This window comes from Enhydra lutris, unplaced genomic scaffold (genome assembly GCF_002288905.1).
Source record: "Enhydra lutris kenyoni isolate GAN:26980312 unplaced genomic scaffold, ASM228890v2 scaffoldscaffold1, whole genome shotgun sequence".
Lineage (NCBI taxonomy): Eukaryota > Metazoa > Chordata > Mammalia > Carnivora > Mustelidae > Enhydra > Enhydra lutris.
This window is the reverse complement of record NW_019154085.1, coordinates 18,427,555-18,450,628: the sequence shown is the minus strand read 5'-3', so window position 1 is coordinate 18,450,628 and position 23,074 is coordinate 18,427,555. Positions and strand designations below refer to the sequence as shown.

General features: G+C 41.0%; 1 protein-coding gene across 2 annotated transcripts in view; it reads right to left on the bottom strand.

Annotated features, from left to right (window-relative positions):
- Positions 1-18,033: 18,033 nt before the first annotated feature.
- The window catches only part of LOC111144428 (carboxypeptidase O), a 49,570-nt gene continuing 44,529 nt past the window's right edge, over positions 18,034-23,074 (bottom strand). The window contains exons 9-10 of one of the 2 annotated variants that reach the window (XM_022498729.1): positions 19,311-19,395; positions 18,034-18,438 (exon numbers count right to left, since the gene is read on the bottom strand). In XM_022498729.1, coding sequence (XP_022354437.1) covers positions 18,176-18,438; positions 19,311-19,395 — 348 coding nt within the window. In that variant the 3' untranslated portion in view covers positions 18,034-18,175. The remainder of the gene's footprint in view (positions 18,439-19,310; positions 19,396-23,074) is intronic. The other variant, XM_022498738.1, reaches the window with a different exon arrangement.

The following is a 23,074-nucleotide window of genomic DNA, read 5'->3' as shown; positions in this document are numbered from 1 at the left end:
GCCAGTCAGAAGATAAGACTGCATCTTTGCTAGTCTTTAATAAGACCAAAGGAGCATTTTCACCTGACACCCCAAGAGAAAGTCTCCTTTCATCTTACTGGCTCAAACTGGTTCTCAGCACTAAGGCTTTTGCCTGGGAAGGGGTAAGTCATCTTTATAGATTGGCTTAAGTTTATCAGAGCTCATTTCTGGAAGAGAGTGGGGTCATTCCTGTTGAAAGTGGGGCTTTTTTTTTTTTTTAAAGCAAGGAAAATCTGGGATACTATCATCATGAAAGGAGGGAAATGGATACAGGCAGCAAAATCCCAGGTACCCATTACAATGTTCAGAGCCATGACAAGTACCACATCTGGAACTTTCCCTAGGTGGACCCCTTTCACTGAAAGTTGCTGCTCTTATGGTAATTTCTGCATATTTTGCAGAATAATGAAAGAACTAGTATAAAAACAAAAGGCAGAAAAGGAGAGCTGTTATTCATCAGGTGAGGTACTTTTTGTTCTGAGGAGTCTCATAGGAACTATCCTTGAAAGAGCAAGCCCAAACAGGAAGGTGGATTTAATAATTAGAATCAAACAAGGCTGTCTCAGACACAATTGGTGCCCTACCTATATTCCTTTCACCAGGTTACAGGCACCCTTCTCCAGCTGTTACGAGTGTGGGCCCCAACCCCTTAAAGTTGTTGGGTTCTCTAGAGCTGAACTGTGATTGGCTGATGAATGTTAACCACTGTCTGCCTCCTTGACTCCCAGTCAAACACCGACTGATGAGATACAAAAGTCCCACCCCCTTTCCTCAAGCTGAGACACCTCTGTGGCCAGTTCATTTCCTGAGTTCCCTATGTCTTAGGCCAACACTAGATCTAGCCTCCTGGGTCAGCTCTTTCTCCTTCCTTTTGATTTCCTTACAACTTCTTCCTGAAGAGCAGCCCCTCAGTAAATACAACCCCTGAATCTCTGCCTCAGACTCTGGTTCTAGAGAACCTGACTTAAAACAGAGGCCACTTGGCATAGAGGAGGAAAATCAAAATACAAACTAACAAGCAAATGGGAGCCAGGAGCCTCGTTCAAGAGAGCTTCCGTGAGCTAATGCGTTTCAAGAATCATAAGGTACTTGAATAAATTTGGGCCTTACTGTTTCCAAGGAGCAGGAGCCCTCACCCTCAAAGTAACTTAAATGTAAAAAGGAGGAAGTATTACAAAGAAGTAGGTGCTTCAGAGGACCTAAGGGCTGCCGGCAAGCCTCAGTAGAAGGCTGTTCACAGTATGGACAGCAACAGCTGTTGCTTCTTTCCTCCCCTCTCTCACCTCTGTACCTGCTCTTTGCTTTCGTCTCTACACCCCAGGTCTTAGGAGGTTGGGGGTGGGAAACAGAGTCATACCAGAGCTGTGAATATTTCTCTTACACCGAGGAGACTGGACTGGACTCCATTATTCCAGTGTTTGTTTCCAAGAGAAGGAATATTGCCTGCCTTGTATCAGGGAAACCCTGAACCAATCAAGTGTAGTCAGGGAGCAAAGTTATTTAGCAATGACTACTTAATAGACACTACAGACAAAGAGATTGAAAAACTCAGTTCCCAGGTTAGAAGGTTTATCTGGAGGGGTGCCTGGGTGGCTCAGCCATTAAGTGTCTGCCTTCAGCTCAGGTCATGATCCCAGGGTCCTGGGATGGAGCCCCGCATCGGGGGTCTCTGCTCAGCAGGAAGCCTGCTTCTCCCTTTCCTACTTCCCTTGCTTGTGTTCCCTCTCTTGCTGTGTCTCTCTCTGTCAAATAAATAAATAAAATCTTAAAAAAAAAAAACAAAAGGTTTATCTGGAAATACAATCTTATGAGAAATGGAACCAAGAAAGATTTAATCAGAGGAGACAAGACCAATAGAAATAGCATGATAGCTGTATTCAGATACTCAATAAGTTGTCATGTAGAAAAAGAAGTAAGGCTGGTTTCTGTTGTTCAAGAGGGTAAAAGATATATATGAAGTGGTAAGTAGAGAAAGGCAGAGGCAGATTTGTGCAGAATAAAAAAGGAGCTTGCTAGAGATTAGGGATGTCCTACGTGAAGGAATAGGTTTTATTGCCAAGAGTCTACAAGTCCCTGCAAATGTCCAGGAAAAGACTGAAGGTTAACAATGATAATACTAGCCGCCATTTATTGAATACCCACCACATGTCAGTGTGTTTTATACACACTGTCTCAAATCCTCACAATGATCTTGCAAGGCAGAAAAACAGTCCATTTCAGAAGTGCCTAGTTCGAGGGCTAGAGGGTTAAGTGATTTGTTGAAGATGGTGTCTTTTAAGTGGGAGAGTCTGGATTTGAACCCATGTCTGTTCAATTCCAAAGTAGAGATGTTGCCAAGTGGATTCCTCCCTCAGAGGAAGGTTTTATTAAACAACTATGAAGGATTAGCCTACTAATTTTATGAATTTACTGGAGCTCAGTTTCTGCCCAGTAAAGTCCATGATCTCTGAAGCCTTTACCAAAGAAAGTGTACCATGATTCTAAGTAGGACCTTCTGTGAGAAGAGAGCAAATATTCTACTTCAGTGAGGTCAGAATAAAAGATAATCGATCTATCAGTATAAATTGGCTGCAATACTGAACAATTCCAAAATCTCAGTGGCTTATCCCAGTAACTCCAGCAGGGGTGGGTTGGGGAGCTCTTCCTGTGCCAGTCAGGGACCCAGGCTGATTCTTGCATCAGCGCAGCTGCAGGCAAAAACCATGGTGAATTGTGCATTGGTTCTTGAAACTTCTGCCTAGAAGTGACAGGTATCCCTTCCACTGACATTTCTTTGGCCAACACCTGGTCACAGCTAACTTCAAAAGAGGTGAGAAAATGTAATTGTATCACAGGACTGGTGATAGAAAGACATAGATTTAGGATTGTGCTAATGAGTTCCACATTGGGGTTTTGATAACAACAAATATTAAGAACTGACATTAGGTAATCGTGATAATCAAGAATTCCTAGAGGAAATTATGAAAATATAGTATGAAATTCATTCTCTGAAAATTTGGGAAACCATAAATTTTCTCATCATACCAAAACGCTAAAACGAACCAAATTGGTCGTTTTCATTCTGTGCCTCAGAAACCTCTATAAAAGGTTAGGGATAAGATTCTGGATTCCCCTCCTTTTCTCTCCTCAACTATTTTCATCTGTTTTATTTGGGGTATGTGTATGTTTGATTCATTTTGCTTCTCAGCGTCCATTCTTTCTACCAACACCTTAATTTCCATTTGGAGAGTTACTTCCTCCATATTGCATACAGCCTTAAGATGTCCTAGCCACGAGCCAGAGACTACTGCCTCCTTTTACTTGCAGTTCTCATCATCCAAAGACAGCCAAGCATGTGACTAAAGCTTAATCAGATGCTCCTTAGATTTTAACCCTTAGACCAGTGACTACAAGGGCAAAGGAAATGGTCAGAGTTCATTTAAGACCACTTCAGTTCCTGCTACTATGTATATCCCCAGTCTTATGCTTCCATCCTTCCTTCAGTCATATGAGAGCACTAATATATTTCCAATAAACTCCCATATGCTTTAGTTAGCTCTACAACCAAATAAACCTAAGTGGATAAAGTTCCATTAAGATTGAGTTTTTGCTTGTGCGTGTTTGTTTTTTACATAAGCGTTCCACTGCTAAAATATTAGAATTTGGGCCAGATTATTTTAGATGTGGTTCCTAGTCCTATGTGTTTAAGTTTAAAAAACAACACCAGAAAAAAATAATGTTTATTTCAGATCAGGCAGCTGACTCAATACAAACATTACCACCAACGGGACCACAAAGAAACCTAGGTCAAAAATATTCTTGCATAAATGAAGCCTCAGTATCTTTCCCACCAATCTTCCTGCATTGGCACTGTGAAATTTAGCTCTTCCAGTGTCCAAACATTCAAAACCTGCAGGCTTGCACATTCTGGAGCTGTGTGATCTGGGTTTCCTTTGTGAACCTCACCCCATACTTCTCTCTGTAATGGAGAAGAGAGACCAGTGTCCCATGTACTTGCTGACTTCAAATGAAGTGCTTTTTTAGGGTTGCACCATTTCTGTACAATAGAGACACCATTTTTGGTGAATAATTTGTATAATCCTGGCACTACCTCCTCAATCTTCCTGGCTGATATTTACGAGTTTAAATATGGCTAATGATATAACAATCCTGCCAGATGGTCAATAGAGGCTACATGGATTCAGATATTTGAGCATCAGGCAAAAGCTTGATTCTTTTGACTAAGACTCAATCATAAAGCCATTTTTGGAAAATAATTCAATTCTGAGGATTCATAAACACGGTAAGAAGTAAACAAAAGTAACCAGTTCAGGTAAGTGAAACAAGAATGAGTTTAGCATAGACCACTCATTCTTCTCAGCAGGATTGGTAATTGGTGTCTCACTGGGGCTGGTCCACGTCTTAGGACTATGTGCATGTTCTTTCTGTTATTACACAGGTTGCAGGGAGTTCTCGTGCTTCCCCTGTGATCTGCCCAGTGTTCACTTATTTTGGTTAGAGGACCTTGCTGTCTCATTATAAATGTGCATAGGTTTCCCTGATCTTTTTCATCACCTTCACGGTCTCCACTGTATTTCTCTCATAAAGTATTCTTTTGTGGTGTCCTGAACATTCATTCCATCCTGAACTGCCCAGTGGAGTCTTCATTTTACTCCTGTTCTTGGCTGAGTCTCCGCCCTGAATGTCTGCCCATTTTGTAGTCCCCTCAGCCTCCCTCCCTTGATTATTCACACGTGTCCTTTGAATGGCCACCACCCATTCTGAATAGCTCAGTTCTGCACTCTGTGAATTTTTTCTCTCTCTCTGCAAAATGTGCGCTTTTTTCCTACTTGCCCAGAAAGCAGCTTGGTTTCTCCTAGGAAGAGCTGGCCTCTTGAAACGACACCAACCCAGCGCTCAAAATTGACTTTTCTCTGTGAATTTTCATTTGTTTGTTTGCTTTGTTTTCTAACTTTTAAAGTATCACTTGGCTGTGGCAAAGGCAGGCGTATTTCAAGTGCTATCGGCAGAGCATGGAAACACTACTTCCGTGCATTTATTGTCTACACTTTACAGGCTCTAAGTGAGGATTATTCTTAGAATTAAGTAAGAGGGTGGAATAAAGAAAAAGTTTCAATGGAAGAAAAGGATTTGTGGGGAATACAGAACAGAGTTCTATGGGCAGAGGGTGGAGGAAGACAGACAGCAACTGGTTTTCTACAAAAATTAGAAGGAAATCACATACAGACTCCGGAGGAGTTCAAAGACCTTTAAAGACTGGATGCTGCTTCTTTAAGTATCATTTTCCTTTGCACAGGTTTCCCAAGCAAACCACCTGGCCGACCTTACTGTTTTATCATCCATGTAGCGGTCTCTGGCCACGAGCTATAAACAACAACAACAGAAAATACAAATAAGAACGCTGGAAATAGAGATTCAGCTCTCAAGCTATGAACATAGCTAGTAAGTTACGTGACATTACTGAAGAGTCATTGCAGTCCTCCTGGCCCTGACCTTATCAGGCTCATTCATTCCTATAGATGTGCCTGTGTAAACCAGCACCTCAGTCAACAGGCTCTTTCAGGAGGTAGGTATTTGCCTCTCCTCCGCTTCATTCTCCATCCCCAGGTCTGTCCCGAGACGTCATTGTCAGGTCTCGGGAATTACAGTATCTGCCCGCCACCCCAGTAATGCAGTCAGCGTGAATACGTTTCTTATGTGTGCATCACACGTGGAGCTTTGGTCAATGGCCAGTATTTTCCTTCCTTCCTTCTCCTCCCCCTCGCCCCCACACTGGCATTTCCTTAGCTGTGTGGAATCTGGAGCCAGCCTTGAGAATAGCTCTGCCTCTCAGGGGAGAGACTGATTGGCTATGCTCTTCACCCGGGACAAGGAGACCTTTCATTTAAAAAGGAAAGATGTTTTATTTCCTCCTGAATTAGAATAATGAAATCTTTCTTGTAAACCTGGAAATTAAAATGCAGACAACACATGTCCTTCAATTTCCTTTTATTGGTCTTCGGAGGTGAACCCAGGAAGTGTTGTAAATATGGATCAGGGGGGCTCCTGGCCTGAAGGTATTGAAACTCCACTGACAACCATGCCAGTTGTTGCTGGCTGGTGCCTCCAAGAGCCCCCTCCCATTTCTCCTCCATCTCCGTGTCACTTCCATCTCCCTCCCCTGTTTACAGTGACTTTGAGACCAGTAAGAAGCATTTTGAGGTGACATCCAGCAGCCGTGTGGTCTGGAATGCATTATAATGCTATGTCTCAATTAGAATATTCTGTGGTTGATGCAGAAGGCATGAGCCAGGATCCAGCCTTAGAGTGCACTGCCATCTCCTGGAAAACCCTCTATACGGGAGGCCTGCTGTCCTCTCTCCTCCAATGCCACGAATCAGAAACCAAGACCTCGGTCGTGGCCCTCTATCTTCAGCACCAAAGATCTGGGTGCACTGAGCCTTCTTCCTCTGTCCCTTCAAATTGGAACACACCAATTCCTGAAGGAAATGAAAAGGTGTTTTATTGTCATCTTAATTAAAAACAAGTAACTAGGTTGGGGAGGCCACTGGTGCCCAGACTGTGATTACCACCTCCTGCCTTCTGCTCCCGAGGCTGGTAACAGACGCTGCTTCCTGTAAATGAGTGCCTGGCACCAGTACAATCCTGCCCTCGGGATCTTGAGAAAAATCAGCCACTTTATTTACACCATTAAGGACAGTATTGAGGACTCGGGGCAGAAGTCACCTGCTCAGGCACAGCATCAGAGACAAGAAAGCCCTGAGTTCATCAGACCTGTGTTCTGTGGCAGTTGCCTATTGAGATTCCACCTTACGGACATACTAGGATAACTAATGAGATATTTTCAGAAAGCACCAAAGACACAGAAAAGCACCTATGAGTTTCCATTTATACTCCCAGCCTATGAAGGCCAGCACACAATAGTATCTTAGAGACAACAGTAGATTTTTCTAAGACACAGCTTTCACGATTAGAGCTGGGTGGTTGTCAGATTTTGGCTAGAACAAAATGCATTTGAGAAGATATCAGCCTCTTCATTATGAACAAGATAGGGTAACGGATTTCTCCACTTAACAGCTTTCTTTTGAAATAAATGATTATCTGTAAAAAGAAATACAAAAATATTCTCATTAGCTGAATTAATTAATTGCAGTTAATTAACCGAATTGCTTAAATTTAACTAGCAATCCTCTGAATCAGTAGTTCTTATCTTTCTGAAGACCCTTGGAAAAATCTGAAAATGTATGTGTCTTTTCCCCCAGAAAAATTCATACTCGCTTCCTGCATATGATTTAATAAAGCTCCTTACCGCCATCATGAAAGCCAAACTGAGTTTAACAGCACTCAATTAAAATGCCTTTTGCAGCTAGACCTCCTTTGCAAGCCTGGTTTTAAGTTTTGGGTCTCATGGTTATTTAAGGGGGAAAAGGAGGGGCTACAGGAATATTGGCAAACTAGCTGACCTCTGGGTTGGCACCTACAAGGAATGGCCAGGGATGTTTCTCTTTCCTTTCCATTCCCTGGCCTCATATTGAAAGTAGGTTTAAATGTTCCTCTTTTGAAAATCCTGGACTTGCAAAGGCACCCATGTGAAAAGCTCTGATAACTCCTTGCTTCAGCCAGTCTCCGGGAACAAAGAGGAAGCAAGCATCTGCCATGGCACCTCGTTGGGCCCCTCCTTTGCCTCAACTCCCAGAGAGAAACCCTAATGAGAAAGTTTGGGAACGCAGCTTTCTATGTGATGGGAAGATCACGTAACACCTCTCCTGACAAACTCATGGTAGTAGCTCCACAACCTTTCCAGGGGACTCTCATGTATGAAGAAAGGAGCAGATCTCATGACAAAAAGGGTGAGAGGGATTATAAAAGCAACATTAAAATAGTGCTTTTTAGCTCTATTTTATCCTGACATTCAGGATTTATGCCAGGGTTTGGGCTTCTAACCAAAGACTTGTGTCTCTGGCTCCTTGTTTTCATCATTATCATCAATTTCTAGAAGGAAGCCTTGTGTCTTCCCTTCCTGATCTGTTGGCAGAGGTTGTGTGATCACATGAGCAGGTTCTGATTGAGCCTTCAAAGAAGTTTTCACTCTCCAGTTTTGTTCTTCCTCGGCCACTTCAGCAGGTTGCTGGGAACTCACTGTTGTTTCTCCCTCTGAAGAAATGGTGGAGTTTGATATTTACATGGTACTTTCAACTTTTTTGAAATTTCTCCCACTTAAACCTATTTTCTTCCCAGTTACAGGTAGGAAAACAGAAACACACTTAGATGAAGGTAAGGAACATCACCTCCTGGCACCCAGTAATGATAATAACAAGGAAGCACTAATTGGTTTTGGGTATGGGGCAGTTTGTTTAGCATTTCACATGCACTGTCTCATTTACCTTCTCCAACAACCCTAAACAAAGGTACAATGATGATCCTTTTTTTTTTTTTTTCAAGTTAGGAAACTGAGAGAAGATTCAGTTAGCTGTTGCTGCAATAATGCTGCACAACAAACATCTCTATCTTCTCAGTGGCATAGGACAGGAAGTAGCTACTGATATCATGCATTTCTGGGTTTTCAGGATGTTGGCTGTGCTAAGCTGAATTCAGCTGGGCTGGTTCTGTTCCCCGTGTCTTTCATCCTCTTGGGCCAGTGGACTAGCTGGGGCATATTCTTCCAATGGTGCTGGTAGAGATGAAAGCAACCACATGGAAATACATGAGGCCACTTCAGTTGTAGGCTCAGAACTATATGGGGCTAATTCTTCTTAACATAAAATTAGCCAAATCAAGTCACATGGGTCAGCCCAAACTCAAAGAATGGGAAAGCACACTCTGCCCAAGATGAAACTATGGCAAAAGTAGATGTAGGGAAAGGAAGAACTTGAACCCACGCTAGCTATGGGACAGGGTTGGAATTTGAACAAGGCTTTAAACCCAAGTTCTTAACCAATATTTGCATCACAGGGACTTAACAAAGGGTCACTGTTGTTATCTTAAAAACTCAATTTGTCCCCTGTATAGATTGAGTGAATTACTATAAACAAACAAATGAGAGTGGGAAAGAAAAGCTATTAGTAAGAAGCAATGATAGAAGAATAAGAAATGGGACAGAGAAGAAATTTGTAACAATAATCCATTACCCAGTGTTCACTATTTACAGGATACTTTGCTCATATTTTAAATCATCATTTCAGAGCAAATGAAGAGAATGTCTCGTTTTGTCTTCCAAGTGTCTATACTGGCTTGGGTTAAAAGTTTTGAGACTCAAAGTCACTTGGAAGTAGTGATTTGAGAGCTGTGCCCTGTAGTATCATGCTTAACTTTAGATAGTCAGGAACACTGTGCTCTCCTGGAAAGGCTGCAAGGGCCAGAAACATCAGGGTCTGACCTCAAGAGGAGCAGCAGGAAAGCAAACAACATTGATGAACCAGATGAAGACAAATAGGAAGGAATGGGACAATGGCTTAAAATGACCTATGAAGACTTTTGAGGTTGGAACAAAATAAAAGTATTGATAGAGAGTTAAAAAAAAAACCTCTGCCTGCCAGGGAATGGATGACCTAGTTTCTTTAACTTTGTAACCTCAACTTGAGCTAGATTGCTGGTGTCAACTACAGATAATCTCACAGGAGATCAACCTTTGTCAGGTCCAGGCATCCAAATGCCACTCCCCAACAAGAGACCAGTGAAGGCTGGAAAGAGGTCATTGCAAAAAGAGCTGACTGACCCCTCAGCCACCTAGCACTTTCCCACTGGGTTTATGACATTCCCCTTTTCTCTCCTTTTTGGAAGAGATCTATTTGGATTACCTTAGACAATGATTCTACTCTCCATCTCCTTATTCCCCTAACTTGAAATCATATTTAAGGAACTACTAATAATTGCTCTTTTCTCCTCACCGGACATGTGCATGCCTCATTGCTGTGATACAGAAACCTGTCTTATAGAGGGCACGGAGAAAAGAGCCGAGAGAGCCCACAGAGGACTAGAAGTGACTCTGGGGTCAGCCAAGGGAAAAGGCAATAAGAAGGAGAGGAACAAAAGAAGGTTCTTACAAGAGAAGGAAGACAAGCTCTCTCCTCCTGGTGACCAGAAATATTTAAGTCTCAGAGTAGGTGCTGATGCCCAGCAGGTAGCCAAATGTGGGGGGACTCTGTGGTACATTCTGGAGTCATTTATCTGTACTTTGCCTTCCTCCTCCAACCCACTCGTCCATGCCCGATATCATTCTTAAAGGAAAACTCTTCAGTGATGCCACTGTGAGACATCTTACTGATCTCAGAATAACCAAATGCTGAAAAACCAGGAGATAAAAGAGGGAAGTAAGTAATCATTGACAATCACATCAGACATACCCTACGCTAGGCAAGTCATCATGGGGGAGGACAGTTGGCAGCTCGATAGACTCAAAAGTGCTTTCTTTTTTATTGTTACTCTATGGTAAGAGTTCCCTCCCTGTATCTTGGAATTTCCCATGAGAGCTGGAGTTTGGGGGTGATAGAGATAATAATCTTCACTCCTCCCATTTATTGAGCATTTCACTCTGTGACTAGTGAGGTGACCTAGGGTGGACAAGTGACTTTGTTGTGGAAAACCAGAACTCTTCAAAGTGTTTTACAAACATTATCTTATTGAATTGTCTCAACAACTCTGTAATGTGGATCCTCTGACTATTCCCATTTTATCAATAAGACTGTTGAAGCACAAACAGGATCACCAAGCCCCTCCCCCCCAAGATATACAGACAAGAAGTGACTGAACTGAGCTTTTCACCTGGGCAACAGGCTTCAGAATTTCTGCCATTAACACTGCCCTGTATTGTCTTCTACACATGAAACCTGGGAAGAGTCTGTGAAAATAGTTACATGCAGACTTTGAGCCCCAGGGATAATGTTGCTACAATTAAGTACACCTTACGATTAGAATGGCTTTGGCTTTGGTTTGGGGAACCTCGAACCTAATTTTGGATGGATGCCCAGCCCACAGTTGAAGAAAAAGTTTGACTTGCTTCTTGAGAATATGATCCTCTGAATCTGTTGGGATAAATTCTGAGATTGTACAAGGCTCTGCCCTCTCCCTGATAGAGTTGTCAGCTTTGCTTTTTGATTGACCAGTGTCCACTCACTCTTCTTCCATCTACAAGTGCCTGACTTCATTTTCTGTCTCAGTCTACATGGTGTAGGACAGCTGATCTTTGAGAGGCCTGGATGTCAGTGTATTCTTACCTCTGGGCCCAAGGAGGCCCATTCAGTCCTTATTTGGGCATCTTACTGGAACTACTAGAAAAGAGAAGCATTTTCCTAGTGGCAGAGAGGCTAGGACACTGTCCTAGATCAGTTAGGGGTAACTTGCCCCAAGTGGGAAGAATCTGCTTCAGGAAAATCAACAAGAAAAAAGCTGATACAAAAATAAAATATGAAAAATTACTAATCCTGAAAACATATTTGGAATTCCCAGATCCTTCTGTTCCTGAATTCCCTCTAAACATTTCTGTTATACAAATCAATAAATTCCCTTTTTTAAGTTTGAAGCCAGATTGTTTGAGGTTCCAATCCTTTGTGTTCAAAGAAAAAAAAGGAAAAAAAAATCTGGCTAGGACACCTGCAGGCAGTTGAAAGAAGGCGCACCCCTTAGTTCCTAGGGCTTAAGAACTCCATTCCTTTAGAAGCAGGGTCCTGGGAATTTCCTCCTATTATCGGAGACAACAGCTGACATCAGATGCTTGACTTTTTATGAGGCAAAGATCCAGAAACAATCAGATGTTTCTTCACTGAGATTTAATTCCAGTCTTTTCTTCCCTGCTTGAGAGAGAGTTTGTTCAGGCCTATCCCCACCTCCACTGCTCCCCTGCACGCCCCCTGACTCCCAAACCCACTGCTCCACCTTATCCTACCCTACTGCATTCTGCCTAATAAAAGACTTGGAGAGTACTTTTAATTACAAAAGCATAATTGGATGGAAAGTCTATGGCTGTTATCAGGACCTCAAATTAAAGAATTTGTCTTGCATGGACTACAAATCATTTAAACAATCAGACTATTTCCAAGTTGTGTTCAAGATTAAAGACAACCAGGTGAAGTTTTCCTTGCCCCCCGCCCCACCCCCGCCCCACACAGAGGCTGAGTTAATGGCTCTTTTATTCTTGGTTAGCTCCATATACCTGGCCTCCGTTTCAGTACTTACCCTTAAGTGAGTGTTTACTTTTCTGTATTTTGAACTAGACTCAAGGATCTTTGAGGGAAGAGATTTTGTCTTTCACATTTTACCTCCTTTTACTCAAAAAATAAATCAAGGTACTCTCTGTCTACCTAGTGACAGCTTTACCCTGATTATGAGCCAAGGGCTCTAATTTAGTGTTTCCCAAACTGTGTTCCCTGCACCAGCAGCATCAACATCACCAGGGAATCTTGCAGAATGCAAATTCTCAGGCCCCATTTGCTGAATCAGAAACTGAGGTGAGACCCATCAGTCCATGTTTAACAAGCCTTCTAGATGATTCTGATACACGCTAATGTTGGAGAACTACTGCTCTAACATTGCCACCCAATAGCATCACTGGGGAGCCTGCTAAACATGGAAATTTTATGCTCTGCCACAGATCTATTGGAGTGGCCCAAGAATCTGTGTTTTAATATGCTTTTTGAGTGATTTGTGTACTGTAGAGCACTGCTTCCTAAATTTTCAAGGTCATCAAATTACCTAGGGATCTCGTTAAATCCATATTCTGATACCCAAGGATCTGAATTTCTAACAAGCTTCCATGTGAGACTGGATCTACCAGGTCATGGACCACAGTTTGAGTAGCAAGGGCCTACAGAGAAAACAGAAAGTGCTTCAGGACTTTGGGGAATTTGTGGAGGGGGGCAAGGGGCATCTCTAGACCCGCTACCACCCCTCTCTCCAGATCAGCAGAGTAATTCTGGTTTTGCCTGATTGATATGTCATACCTTAAGGTACATTTTTATTTGAAATAGGAATTCTGCTGCAAAACAAATCTTTGGAGCAACTGCGTTAGAGAAAATAGTCAACCTTTAAAGTGATAGACTTGCAAACCTAATTATAAAATAAATGTCATAGGGTACATTAGCGTATGTGCAGGAGGAAGCTGGTGGATATTATGTTTTTAAACTTTTTTTTAAAGGCTTTTACCAAGTTTCCATATTGAAGGAAATTTTTTGAAACATGAGATTGAAAAGAAGTTTGTCTGCGAGTAGAGACCTGGTTTAAAGTTAGAAAGTAAGCCCGAGTTTCAACTGACACCTTAACATGGCAACTTTGCATTTCCTGCTTCCTGTCTGAAACTCAGTGGTTCCTCTTTTTTCATACTACTTCCCTTCCCTTCTGGCTTCCATGGATCTGTAAGTCCACTTTCAGCATTGGTCTGTTGTACCTTCCTAGGTAGGGATGAAACAAATTTGACTTAAGTTCTCATGATCTTATCATGCCATAATTTTTCTAATCACTCACTGGCAATAATTTCCACCTTTCTTTCCCACATCTCTGTGTTCTAATAGACCCCACATTGAATCTTTCTGAACAACATCTCTGATTTCTATCTCTAGTTTCCATTTTTATAGCCCTCAACTTGACTTGAATCTTATTCAGTTTATATGTGCACAGTATATTTTCTGAACTCTTTGCCTCAGACTTCCACTCCAACTGTCTCTTTCTAATTCATCCTCCCAGACTTATCTTTACACAACATGTGTTTATTTATCCTCCCTGTGCAAAAACATTAGGACTCCAGGCAGCCTATAGGGATAATATCCAAACTGTTTGGCATTCAGGATCTTCAACCACCTGATTCCACTTAGACTTTCTACCTCACATTCTCAGGATCCTCTACCTAATTAACTGGGTTTTCAGGGAGTTCAAACCCATGAATACATATTATTCTATGCCTCCTCTGTGTTTCTGTAGCTGCTTTTACATCATCTGTGTGAAGAGAAAAGACCGTGTTCACCTTTGATTTGCACTATGATTTTGGGGATGACTTGCTCAAATGTTTTTTTTTGTTTGTTTGTTTGTTTGTTTTCTTTTTTGTTTTTGTTTTTTTTAAAGAAGAACAAGTTCTCAGGAAAAAAAACGTAATAAAAGATCAATGAGAAAGGTATTTGCAGTTTGGGAAGGAGTTCATACACTCACCATTTCAGCTATTTGGAGCTTTATTTTTTATTATTATTATGTTAAATGAATGACTCCTTAGAAAGAAATAAAATTCCTTTTCAGGATAGCTAAGAAAAGACTGTGCAGTCTTGATTACAGCAGAGTGGGAAACTGTGGTAAGTGGCATTATTTTCTCATAAACTTTTATCATAACACCAAATACTTCAAAATTTACAAGTTCATAAAGGGTGATCTTTTTTTACTTTGCTTTCAATAAAGACAAAATGGGAAATGCATGTTTTCCTGAAATAAAAGTCTTATCTGAAACAAGATTTCTCACATTCTAGAATGATAAGTCTTCAAAATAAGAATATTTCTGTCCATATGACATTCATAATCCCCAGACATATTCTGATTATGAAATCCTACTATGACTTTTATTAAAGGTCATTCTAGGAAATTAAGAACATATTTTGTTTTGGTAATAATTCCAAACAGGGTTGTCCTCTGTTGGGTTCCCCAGATGTAAACCCAAAAGTGAAGATTCATATACAATTGGTTTACTCAGGAGGTGCTCCCAAGAGAAGCTGGTAAGGAAGTGGGGGCAGCAGGACAGGAGAAGGGAAGAAGCCTTGCACAGTTGTACCCTCGGAGAAAGTTCTTTGGAGGGTAACTCCGAACTCATCCCACAAAATCTCTGCAACATGGGTTATGCTTCAGAGTTTTCCCCAACCCTCTGCAAAGGGATATGGTGTTATACTTGTGAATTCGTCAGTCCCCATCTGGGCAGGTGCTGATGTTTCTGGTGGTGGGTAAAAACCCCATACATGTCTCACTCTCAGTGGCTGCAGCCAAAGTATGTGGAATAGCCCAAGGGTAGACATCAGAAGAAGAGTCACATATGTGTGAGCTGTTAAAGACCAAAAACATGTCAAGGACAGAGAGAGATACAGGGGAAGGGGCCTAAAGGTATCTGGATGAAGTATTGACGGTGAGCACTGGACAGTGCTTCTGATATCCCAGAGCCAGGAAATTCTTATAAATATGAAATTCTCAATAATTATTTGATCAGTCAACAATTACTAAGAACAGTGTGAAAATTGGCATGCTACTTCTCTTTATCTCGATTTCTTCATCAAATAAATAAAAGTACCTAACTCAGGATTCTTATGAGTATGACACAAGGTGATATACATAAAGTATTTTAATCACCTCATGGAATAACAGTAATTAACAATTATTCATTTTAATTTTTTAACTCCTTTATAGTTAGTATTGTAATTTTGGGGCAGTGGGCTTCTCTTAGTGCCATGATACATTTAGGCCAGATTCAAATTACATGTATGAGATAAGAATAATACTGGGGTGATATGAAGAATATATTTTTAGTAACATATCAAAAGATGGTTAAACTGCATAAGAAAAGGAAGAGAAACAGGAGCTTGGTCATACATAGCCGAAACAAAAATATAACTCATTTTGACACTGATGTAGAAAAAAATAGGAGTTAGAGGCTTGAATACCATCTGAATTTACCATTTTGCATCATTTTAAACTCTAAATTTACCTATAAGTCAAGAAGATTTAGATCCTTTGTAGGAACATTTATGGAAAAAAAACACCAACAGAATTTAGTGGAAGGAAAGAAATAGTAACATAAAATGCAGTATATTCAAACTTTCTAAAAAATTTTTTAAAAGGCACATCGAGGCACCTTTATTAATACTGAGAAATTATGTTAAACCATATAAAATCACCAGTAGTTGGACATTTTTGACCTCGGAAAACAGCAATTTTGCATGATTTGATCTAATACATCAAGCCTATTGGAAGACAGTCATCAATGGGCTTCTCTTGCTCCTACACATCCTGCTAGCTATGCTAAGGATGTGAGGCTCTGGACCATTTCAGAGTTGAGTTTGAAGCAAGCAAGCAACTGTGAGTATTGAGGAAGTGTCTCCTACTACAATAAAGAGCAGGCTTGCTTACTGTTTGCTATAAAAGCAGTGAAATCCTCCAGCTTAGTGTTTCTCTCCTATAACACAACTCACTGCCTTAGCAGGTGTCATCTGGGATCTTTGGAAACTTGAGAGCAAGAGGAATCAATATGAATATGTTGATGCTCAAGCTGCTTACGGTGCTGTGAGTACTGCTGTCCTGTGTCCCTGACTCTGGAGTCTCATGTCTTTCAACATCCATGAAACAGTAACGAGGTAACTTCTTAGCTTTAAAGTAGGGTAATATCAAATCCCAGATCCAACAGTCACAGGACAAGACACTCTAAGGATTTCATTCATTGCATCGGTTGTGAAGTTTTCCTAATCTATTGCCACTTACGACCAGGAAGTTAAAACTTCCTTAAGAAAGATCTGTGTGGTTGTTTATCACCTTTCCACCCTTGCTCTTAGGAACCTGTCACAGGAAGTATAAAACTTTCAGAAGAAGTAAAAAACATGTCCTGGACCTCAGATCCCCTTCATGGCCTCAGAGCCATGCTAAGTCCCCCACCAAAAAGCTATGATTGTGTCCTAGACTCTTGGAAGAATCCATGTAAGAGGTTTCAGGCAAGCTAATAGCTTGCATCTCCATCTCTTCCCTTCCAATTTTATTTGCCCATAGGATCAATCTTTCAACATAAATTAAACTTTGTAGGTCAGAGTTCCATAATACTTACAGGTCCAAATTGTTAAAAGACAGTGATGGAAAATAAAACACAAGCTAGATGAAAGCTGATAACCCAGGTCCCAAGGCACAGCTCCCTCACTTTCTTCTTGAATACAGCACTGGTGGTCACACTAGTTTTCTTCCCTCTTAGGCTGATTACTGATGAGACCATACCATTTCCTCCTGACAATGCCACAATTGTGGGGTTGGCATTTTTATGGAAATAGCTGTTCTCTGATTCATTAAGCCCTATTGCCCCTGACATTCTTTTTCTTTCTGACCCTTATCAGCCACACACTGGCAAAACAGGAAGAAATAAAGAGGACAAAGAAAGGCAATAATGGGGTTACAACCAAGAAGTGTATTGTGACTGTGACTAACAAGAAAATTTAGAAATGGGTGACTGAACACCCAAGGATGCTCTGTCAGCTTGGTTACAGCTACAACATTTGTTCAAAGCCTGACAAGTGCTTAGCACCATTTCAAGGTGTCACACGGAGATACATAGGAAATGACAGTCATAGACACTAACTTAAGAGCACTTGCAATTTAATAGACAAGATAGCACAATTAAATGCCTATATTCCTGTATATGTACAATCTGGCCCTTGCTTACATCTCTACTTACTCTTTATTTCTCTCATAGTACCTGTCACAAGCTGCAATATTCAGTTTATTTATTTGTGTTCTTGATTATTATGGCCCCCCTAAGCCAAGAGTTGCCCTTATGCAACAGTGTGTCCATTCCAACTATTTATAGCTTTCATCTCCAATCTCACCCACTGGAATAGAAATTCCAAGAGGATAGGGACCATGTCTATCTTATTCACCACAGTAGCACTAGAGCCTGGCAAAATGTACCTAGCAGATTCTCAAAAAGGATTTTTGAAATTAATTAATTAATTAAACATTAAATAAATAAAACCAGGAATGGCTATATAGAAAGATTATGTAACATCTTCTGAATGTTGCTACTAATTCAGTAATACAAAATTAAATGTGAACCTGGTTCCAAAAAATGAGCAAATTTTTAAAAAATTTAGATAAGAAAAAAACATCTCTAGACCCTATGGTAGCTGCCCTGAAACTGACCACAGCTGCATAAAAATGGATGGGCCAAAATCAGCAGAACTTCCCAGCTGACCTGTAGATTCAGGAGTCACTGAACTTTAGAGTGGTTTGGTGTGGCATTGTTGTAGCAATAACTAATAGTACACTCTTTAAAGTAAAAAAAATTAATTACCAGCAAAACACACCTGAAAATGCAAACATGATTCATCTTTATTGAAATGGAAAATATATTTGAATTATCTGATTTCTCTTTAACTTCAGACAAACACCTTCCCTGCAGCTACATTCGCACGACTGGGGCTGAGCAGGCCTGGGTAGGATACACTCAGAGAACAGACATGAAGGAGACCAGCAGGCCCAGCACCATAGCAGTCAATGTCATCTTCACAGCACTGTCTGAGTCCCAGTATTTCTCATAGACGTCATCCAGGACCGAGAGCACAGCCTCCATGGTCTCCTCGCAGGTGGCCTGTATCTGAGATGCTGGCAGAATAAATCCGTATGTGCCATTGTCCCTCAGCTCAAACGTGTATGAGAAGGGGATCCCAATGTCCCGAGCCCAGTCTCTTGAAGACCCTGATGTGGTATCTACAAACAAAAGCATGAAGGTAGAGGTAGAAATTATACTGGGAAAGGATAAGTTTCTATGGCTATTTCAGGGAATAAAGTTCCAGTGCAAGAACATGAATAAACTTTTTCATATTAAGGATTCATGGGTAGCTGTCTTCTCCCTCTCATTGATTTGAAGCCCCACAGGGTAGGAATTATATCTCATTTAGACTCTCTGTCTCCCCTCACCAGCTCCCTGAATATCTAGCATTATGCTTGGCACATAGCAGAAGTTTGGTTAAAGTTTCCTGCTGAATCAAAGACTAGACAACCTAGTTTTACAAGGCAAGTGAACGGACATATAAGGGAACAGAAGGAAAATGAACAACAGGGAAAATATTATACAAATATTATCCAGGTGGTCCTCAGGTGGATGGAGGAGGTGGTGGCTGGGGTTGGGGGAAGGCTGTGCACTATCCTTTTAACTAAATTCTTTTCTTTGTTAGATCCTTTCTCCAGGCCCCACCTGCTTTGCTTTCTCAGCCTGATGGGTCCTCTGAGAACTGAATCAACTGACCAAGGGTTGCTGGAAAACATCTTTCCTGTTAACTCCTGTGCCTTCTCACTTGCCAGCTCTTTTTAACTGAAGCCAGAGGGAGTTCTGGTCTGAGCCAGGGTATTAATTTTTTCTTTTAGCTCACACCTTATCCCTAGAGAGCGTAATTCTGGATTTGTACAGACTCCCTTTTATCCTTGGTCATTTTGATTTGTATAACTTCCTGTTGACCCCAGGAACTCTTCCGTCCCTCTCCAGCCCACTCCACTCCCCAAAGTCCATTGGCTTCTTTTGTGCCTTAGATACTATTGAAGAGGCAAAAAAAAAAAAAACCAAAAAAAAAAAACCTACTTACATAAAATATCTGCACTCGATCCAACTCTATAATTGGTTCCATGCTTTTTTTTCAATGCATTTGCTGCCTTCTGTCCAACTTGGATCTGTAGGTGGGAAATGCAGAGACAGATATCTGGTGTTAAAAATAAATCCAACAATCCAGAGGGTTGGGTATTTTGTTCAAATCCATCTCCGGAGTTCCAGACCATCTTTCTAACTTCCCATTGGACCTCTATACCTAGATAGCCTTCTGGTACTTTAAACTCAACACGCTCACACCCAATTTCATCATTCCCCCATTAATAAAGCTATTCTGATTTCCAAATTTCTGACTTATCATGCTCCTCCAAACACACGTAAAATCCTGCAGTCACCTTTGACTCTCCTTCTTTCAAATGGTTACCAAGTTGCATTATCCTATTTTGGTCTCATTACCTCTGAAATGGACTATTGTCATCTTCTAGTAAGTTTCCCTTCCTCTCACCAATCCTTATCCCAATCGATCTCTGGATTCCAGGGGAACTTAGGTGGAGTGGAATTATGATCACGATCCTGCTGAAAAGCCTTATTCTTAATTGCCCACTGAATTAATCACAAGCCTCTCAGTTTCACATTCACAGACCCTTTACGATATGGCCTTAACCTACCTTTCCAACACCATATTCTTTATATCCTACCCTAGATGATAGTCACACTCAAGTTTTCCCACTGTTCCCCAGACGTGCCCCTTTCCTCAGACTCCGACCTTTTCCCCAGATATTCCCTCTACCTGGCATACCTTACCTCTTTTCTCTGCGTGTTGAAATTCTATCCAACCTCAAAAGAATTTTTCCAATGCTGACTCTTCCATGGGGCCTTTCCTCATCACCTCAACTAAATCCCCTCTCTCCCTGCCCCTCCCACCTTGGCCCTTTGTTCATACTTCTAACTCCCTTCTTATTTTTCCTTATAGGTATTTAATACTTATCTCTTATAGGCTTATAGAATTTTAGAGCCGGAAGCTACACCCTTCCCCACATCTGCCACCATGTCACCTGACTACACTGGAAATTTCTTAGAACTGAATGATTTCTAATGTCTCAGCCTTGCTCTCTGAAAACCTTTTCCTGAGATCAGAGCCACTAACAATGAGAGATCCAAGTGTATTGCTGTGTTTATTAACCTTCTGATAAATTTTTTCATATATCCTTTCAACAGTCTTTCAATAGTCTCCTCTAAATATTCCCAACCCCAGACTCCCTATTACTTCCCCTTCAATTTTACACAAACACCACCAAAGTCTCCTTGACCACTCCCTGCCTGGACTGTGATCCATCTTTGCTTTCCCTACCACTTAGGGCAGCCTGACTGATTTTGCAGGTGCATCAGCTCCCCTGACTTCTGACTAGTGATGAGTCCAACTTTAAAGCTTCTTGGTCCTGCATTGTCCTGCATTGCCCTGCATTGTCCAGCTGAATCTTGGGGTATAACAGAGTGGTGCTTGGGCAGAGTAGGGATAGGTATGATGAAGTTCAAAAGGAAGAGTAGAAAAGGGTGTAAGTGGTGGTAGGTCATATACAGCAGCTGTGAGCAGTATCCTTAGGGCACTTGGGACTTTCTGAGTGTGGCGGAGATGAAAGAAAAAGCATTCAACTGAACATATTTTCAAGAGCTTTGCATCCTCTTTACTCACTATTGAGAATTCTGTCATGGGCCATTCACCTTCCTTCTCTCTTCCTGAATAAAGGGCTCTAAGTCTGGCTTAGTTCCTGGGCTCATGTTGTCCAGAATGACGTCATGGGTAGGAAGGGCTTGAGGAGTGCATGAAATCAAGCTGGTTTGAATCTTTTACACTGCAAAAAGGTATACGAGCTGTTTGTAGATAGAAGAGAAAATGATGGTAAGAAGGAGAAGAGAATCAGAAAGAAGATTTCTGGAGAGAGAAATACTGCGAAGGAGATAAAAATGAAGAGTGAAGAGAAAAGATCAGGAGTAGTTGCTATCCGTGAGCAAAATGAAGAGCGTGAGGCGGGGAGGGGGAAAGAGTTGCTAGGATTTACCAGCTACACTCCCTTTTGAAGTTCTTTCAAAGTCTGGTAGAGACATGAATTGCTTTTAATTATTTTTAATTCCCATATGTTTCTCAATTTCTCTTAATGAAACTCCATGCTAACTGATCCATGTGGGACCTTAACTTTTACTTGGGTTATATGCACCAGCTCCAGGCTGCATTTTCCTTCCAAATGGCTCTTGCATTTTTTTTTCTCTTCTGCAGTTCAGCCCAGACAACTATTTCTTTCTTCTGATTGCCAGCCTTTACTTACTTTATCCTATGTAATTCCTTTCCCTCACATCCTGTTGGATGGGAAACATTCTTTCTAGTTTCCTCTTCTTTATTGTTATAAGAAATTTTGATTTTTTTTCAATGATTCCATTAGCAATTACTACGGGGAAGTTGATAGGAGTAGGAAGTATCAGGTATATAAGAAGTATACAGTTGTGACCCTAGCTTGTAGACTTGGTCCTTTCCAAGAAGATGAAATAAAATCCAGAGACTCTGACTTCTATCCTTAAGGGTGGACCTCCTGATTATTCTTCCCTCTCCTTTTGACACTCTACCATAGGGCCATAGAAAGCCAATTTCTCTGCTGCCCTTCTTCTCAGCCCAAAGAAATGTTAGTCAAAAGAATAAAAATCCCTTTGCCACTAGTACATAATTTACATTTCTAAAGACCTTGAGCCTCCTTAATAACTCCCAGAGAGTTTCCTATAGGCATATATTCACAGGGAGGCACGCAAAAAGGTTGATGAGGACCCTGGCATGTGTGTAGGAGGAAGGAGCTTGGGATGGGATCTAGAAGTTGATATGGGAAGAGTTCAAATGGAAAGAATGTCAGCATTTAAAACATTAGAATTTTTATAGCTATTCTAATTTCCAGAGCAATTTAGAACAGGGCTATATATAGTTATGTTTCCCCTACATAGTGATTGCCAAGTTTTCTATCATGCAGTATAATATTTATCATGATTTCTACAAATTTTTGGTTTTGTAAATATATAAAGATTAATTACTAGTCTCTGGTAGTTGTAAATAATACCAAAAATGGAGATCTCCTTCAACAGTTGGCTTGATTCTGTGTCTTTTGTGCACTCTATCAAAGCTTACTCATAAGAACCTAAAACCACTCTAGCTAGCTTCAGTGAGATTGACACAAGGTGGCAAAATTTTCACACTTTTTTATTGAAAAGTCTTGGAGATGAATGTTTATGCTAACTCTTCAGCACCTCAGACTGTAAGAAATACAGAACTGAAGTACCCTTTCTCAATTCAATGTGCCCATTTCTGCATATGAAGGTTTCTCATTAATTTCCACCTTTTGAGTTACCTTCCAGTCGTGGCAATGTTAGTGCCACAGGTCTCTCCTGCCCTTTTGCCTCCTTTAGTTGTGATCAGAGTGCTATAACCAGAAAACCAATAGCACAAGACCCTCTCACCTTTGAATACAAACTTTGCAAAATGGTCATATAGTATCTGTTTTCCTGAGCCAAGAAGAGAACAGAATTCTTAAAAAAAAAAAAAAAAAAAAAAAACCACCAGGGTTTACAGACTGCTTTTTTCTGTTGGTGGAAGGCCTGGCCCATTAAGGATCTACAATGGCCTGTCTATGGTGGTTCATTTGTATTTGTCGCAGATCCCTTTGACCAGAAGGTAAGACATCTAATAATACCACAGGAACAGGGAAATAAAACAAGTTCTGGGCTTTTCAACTGAAATTTCTGTTTCTGCAGTTTCCTTTAATGAGG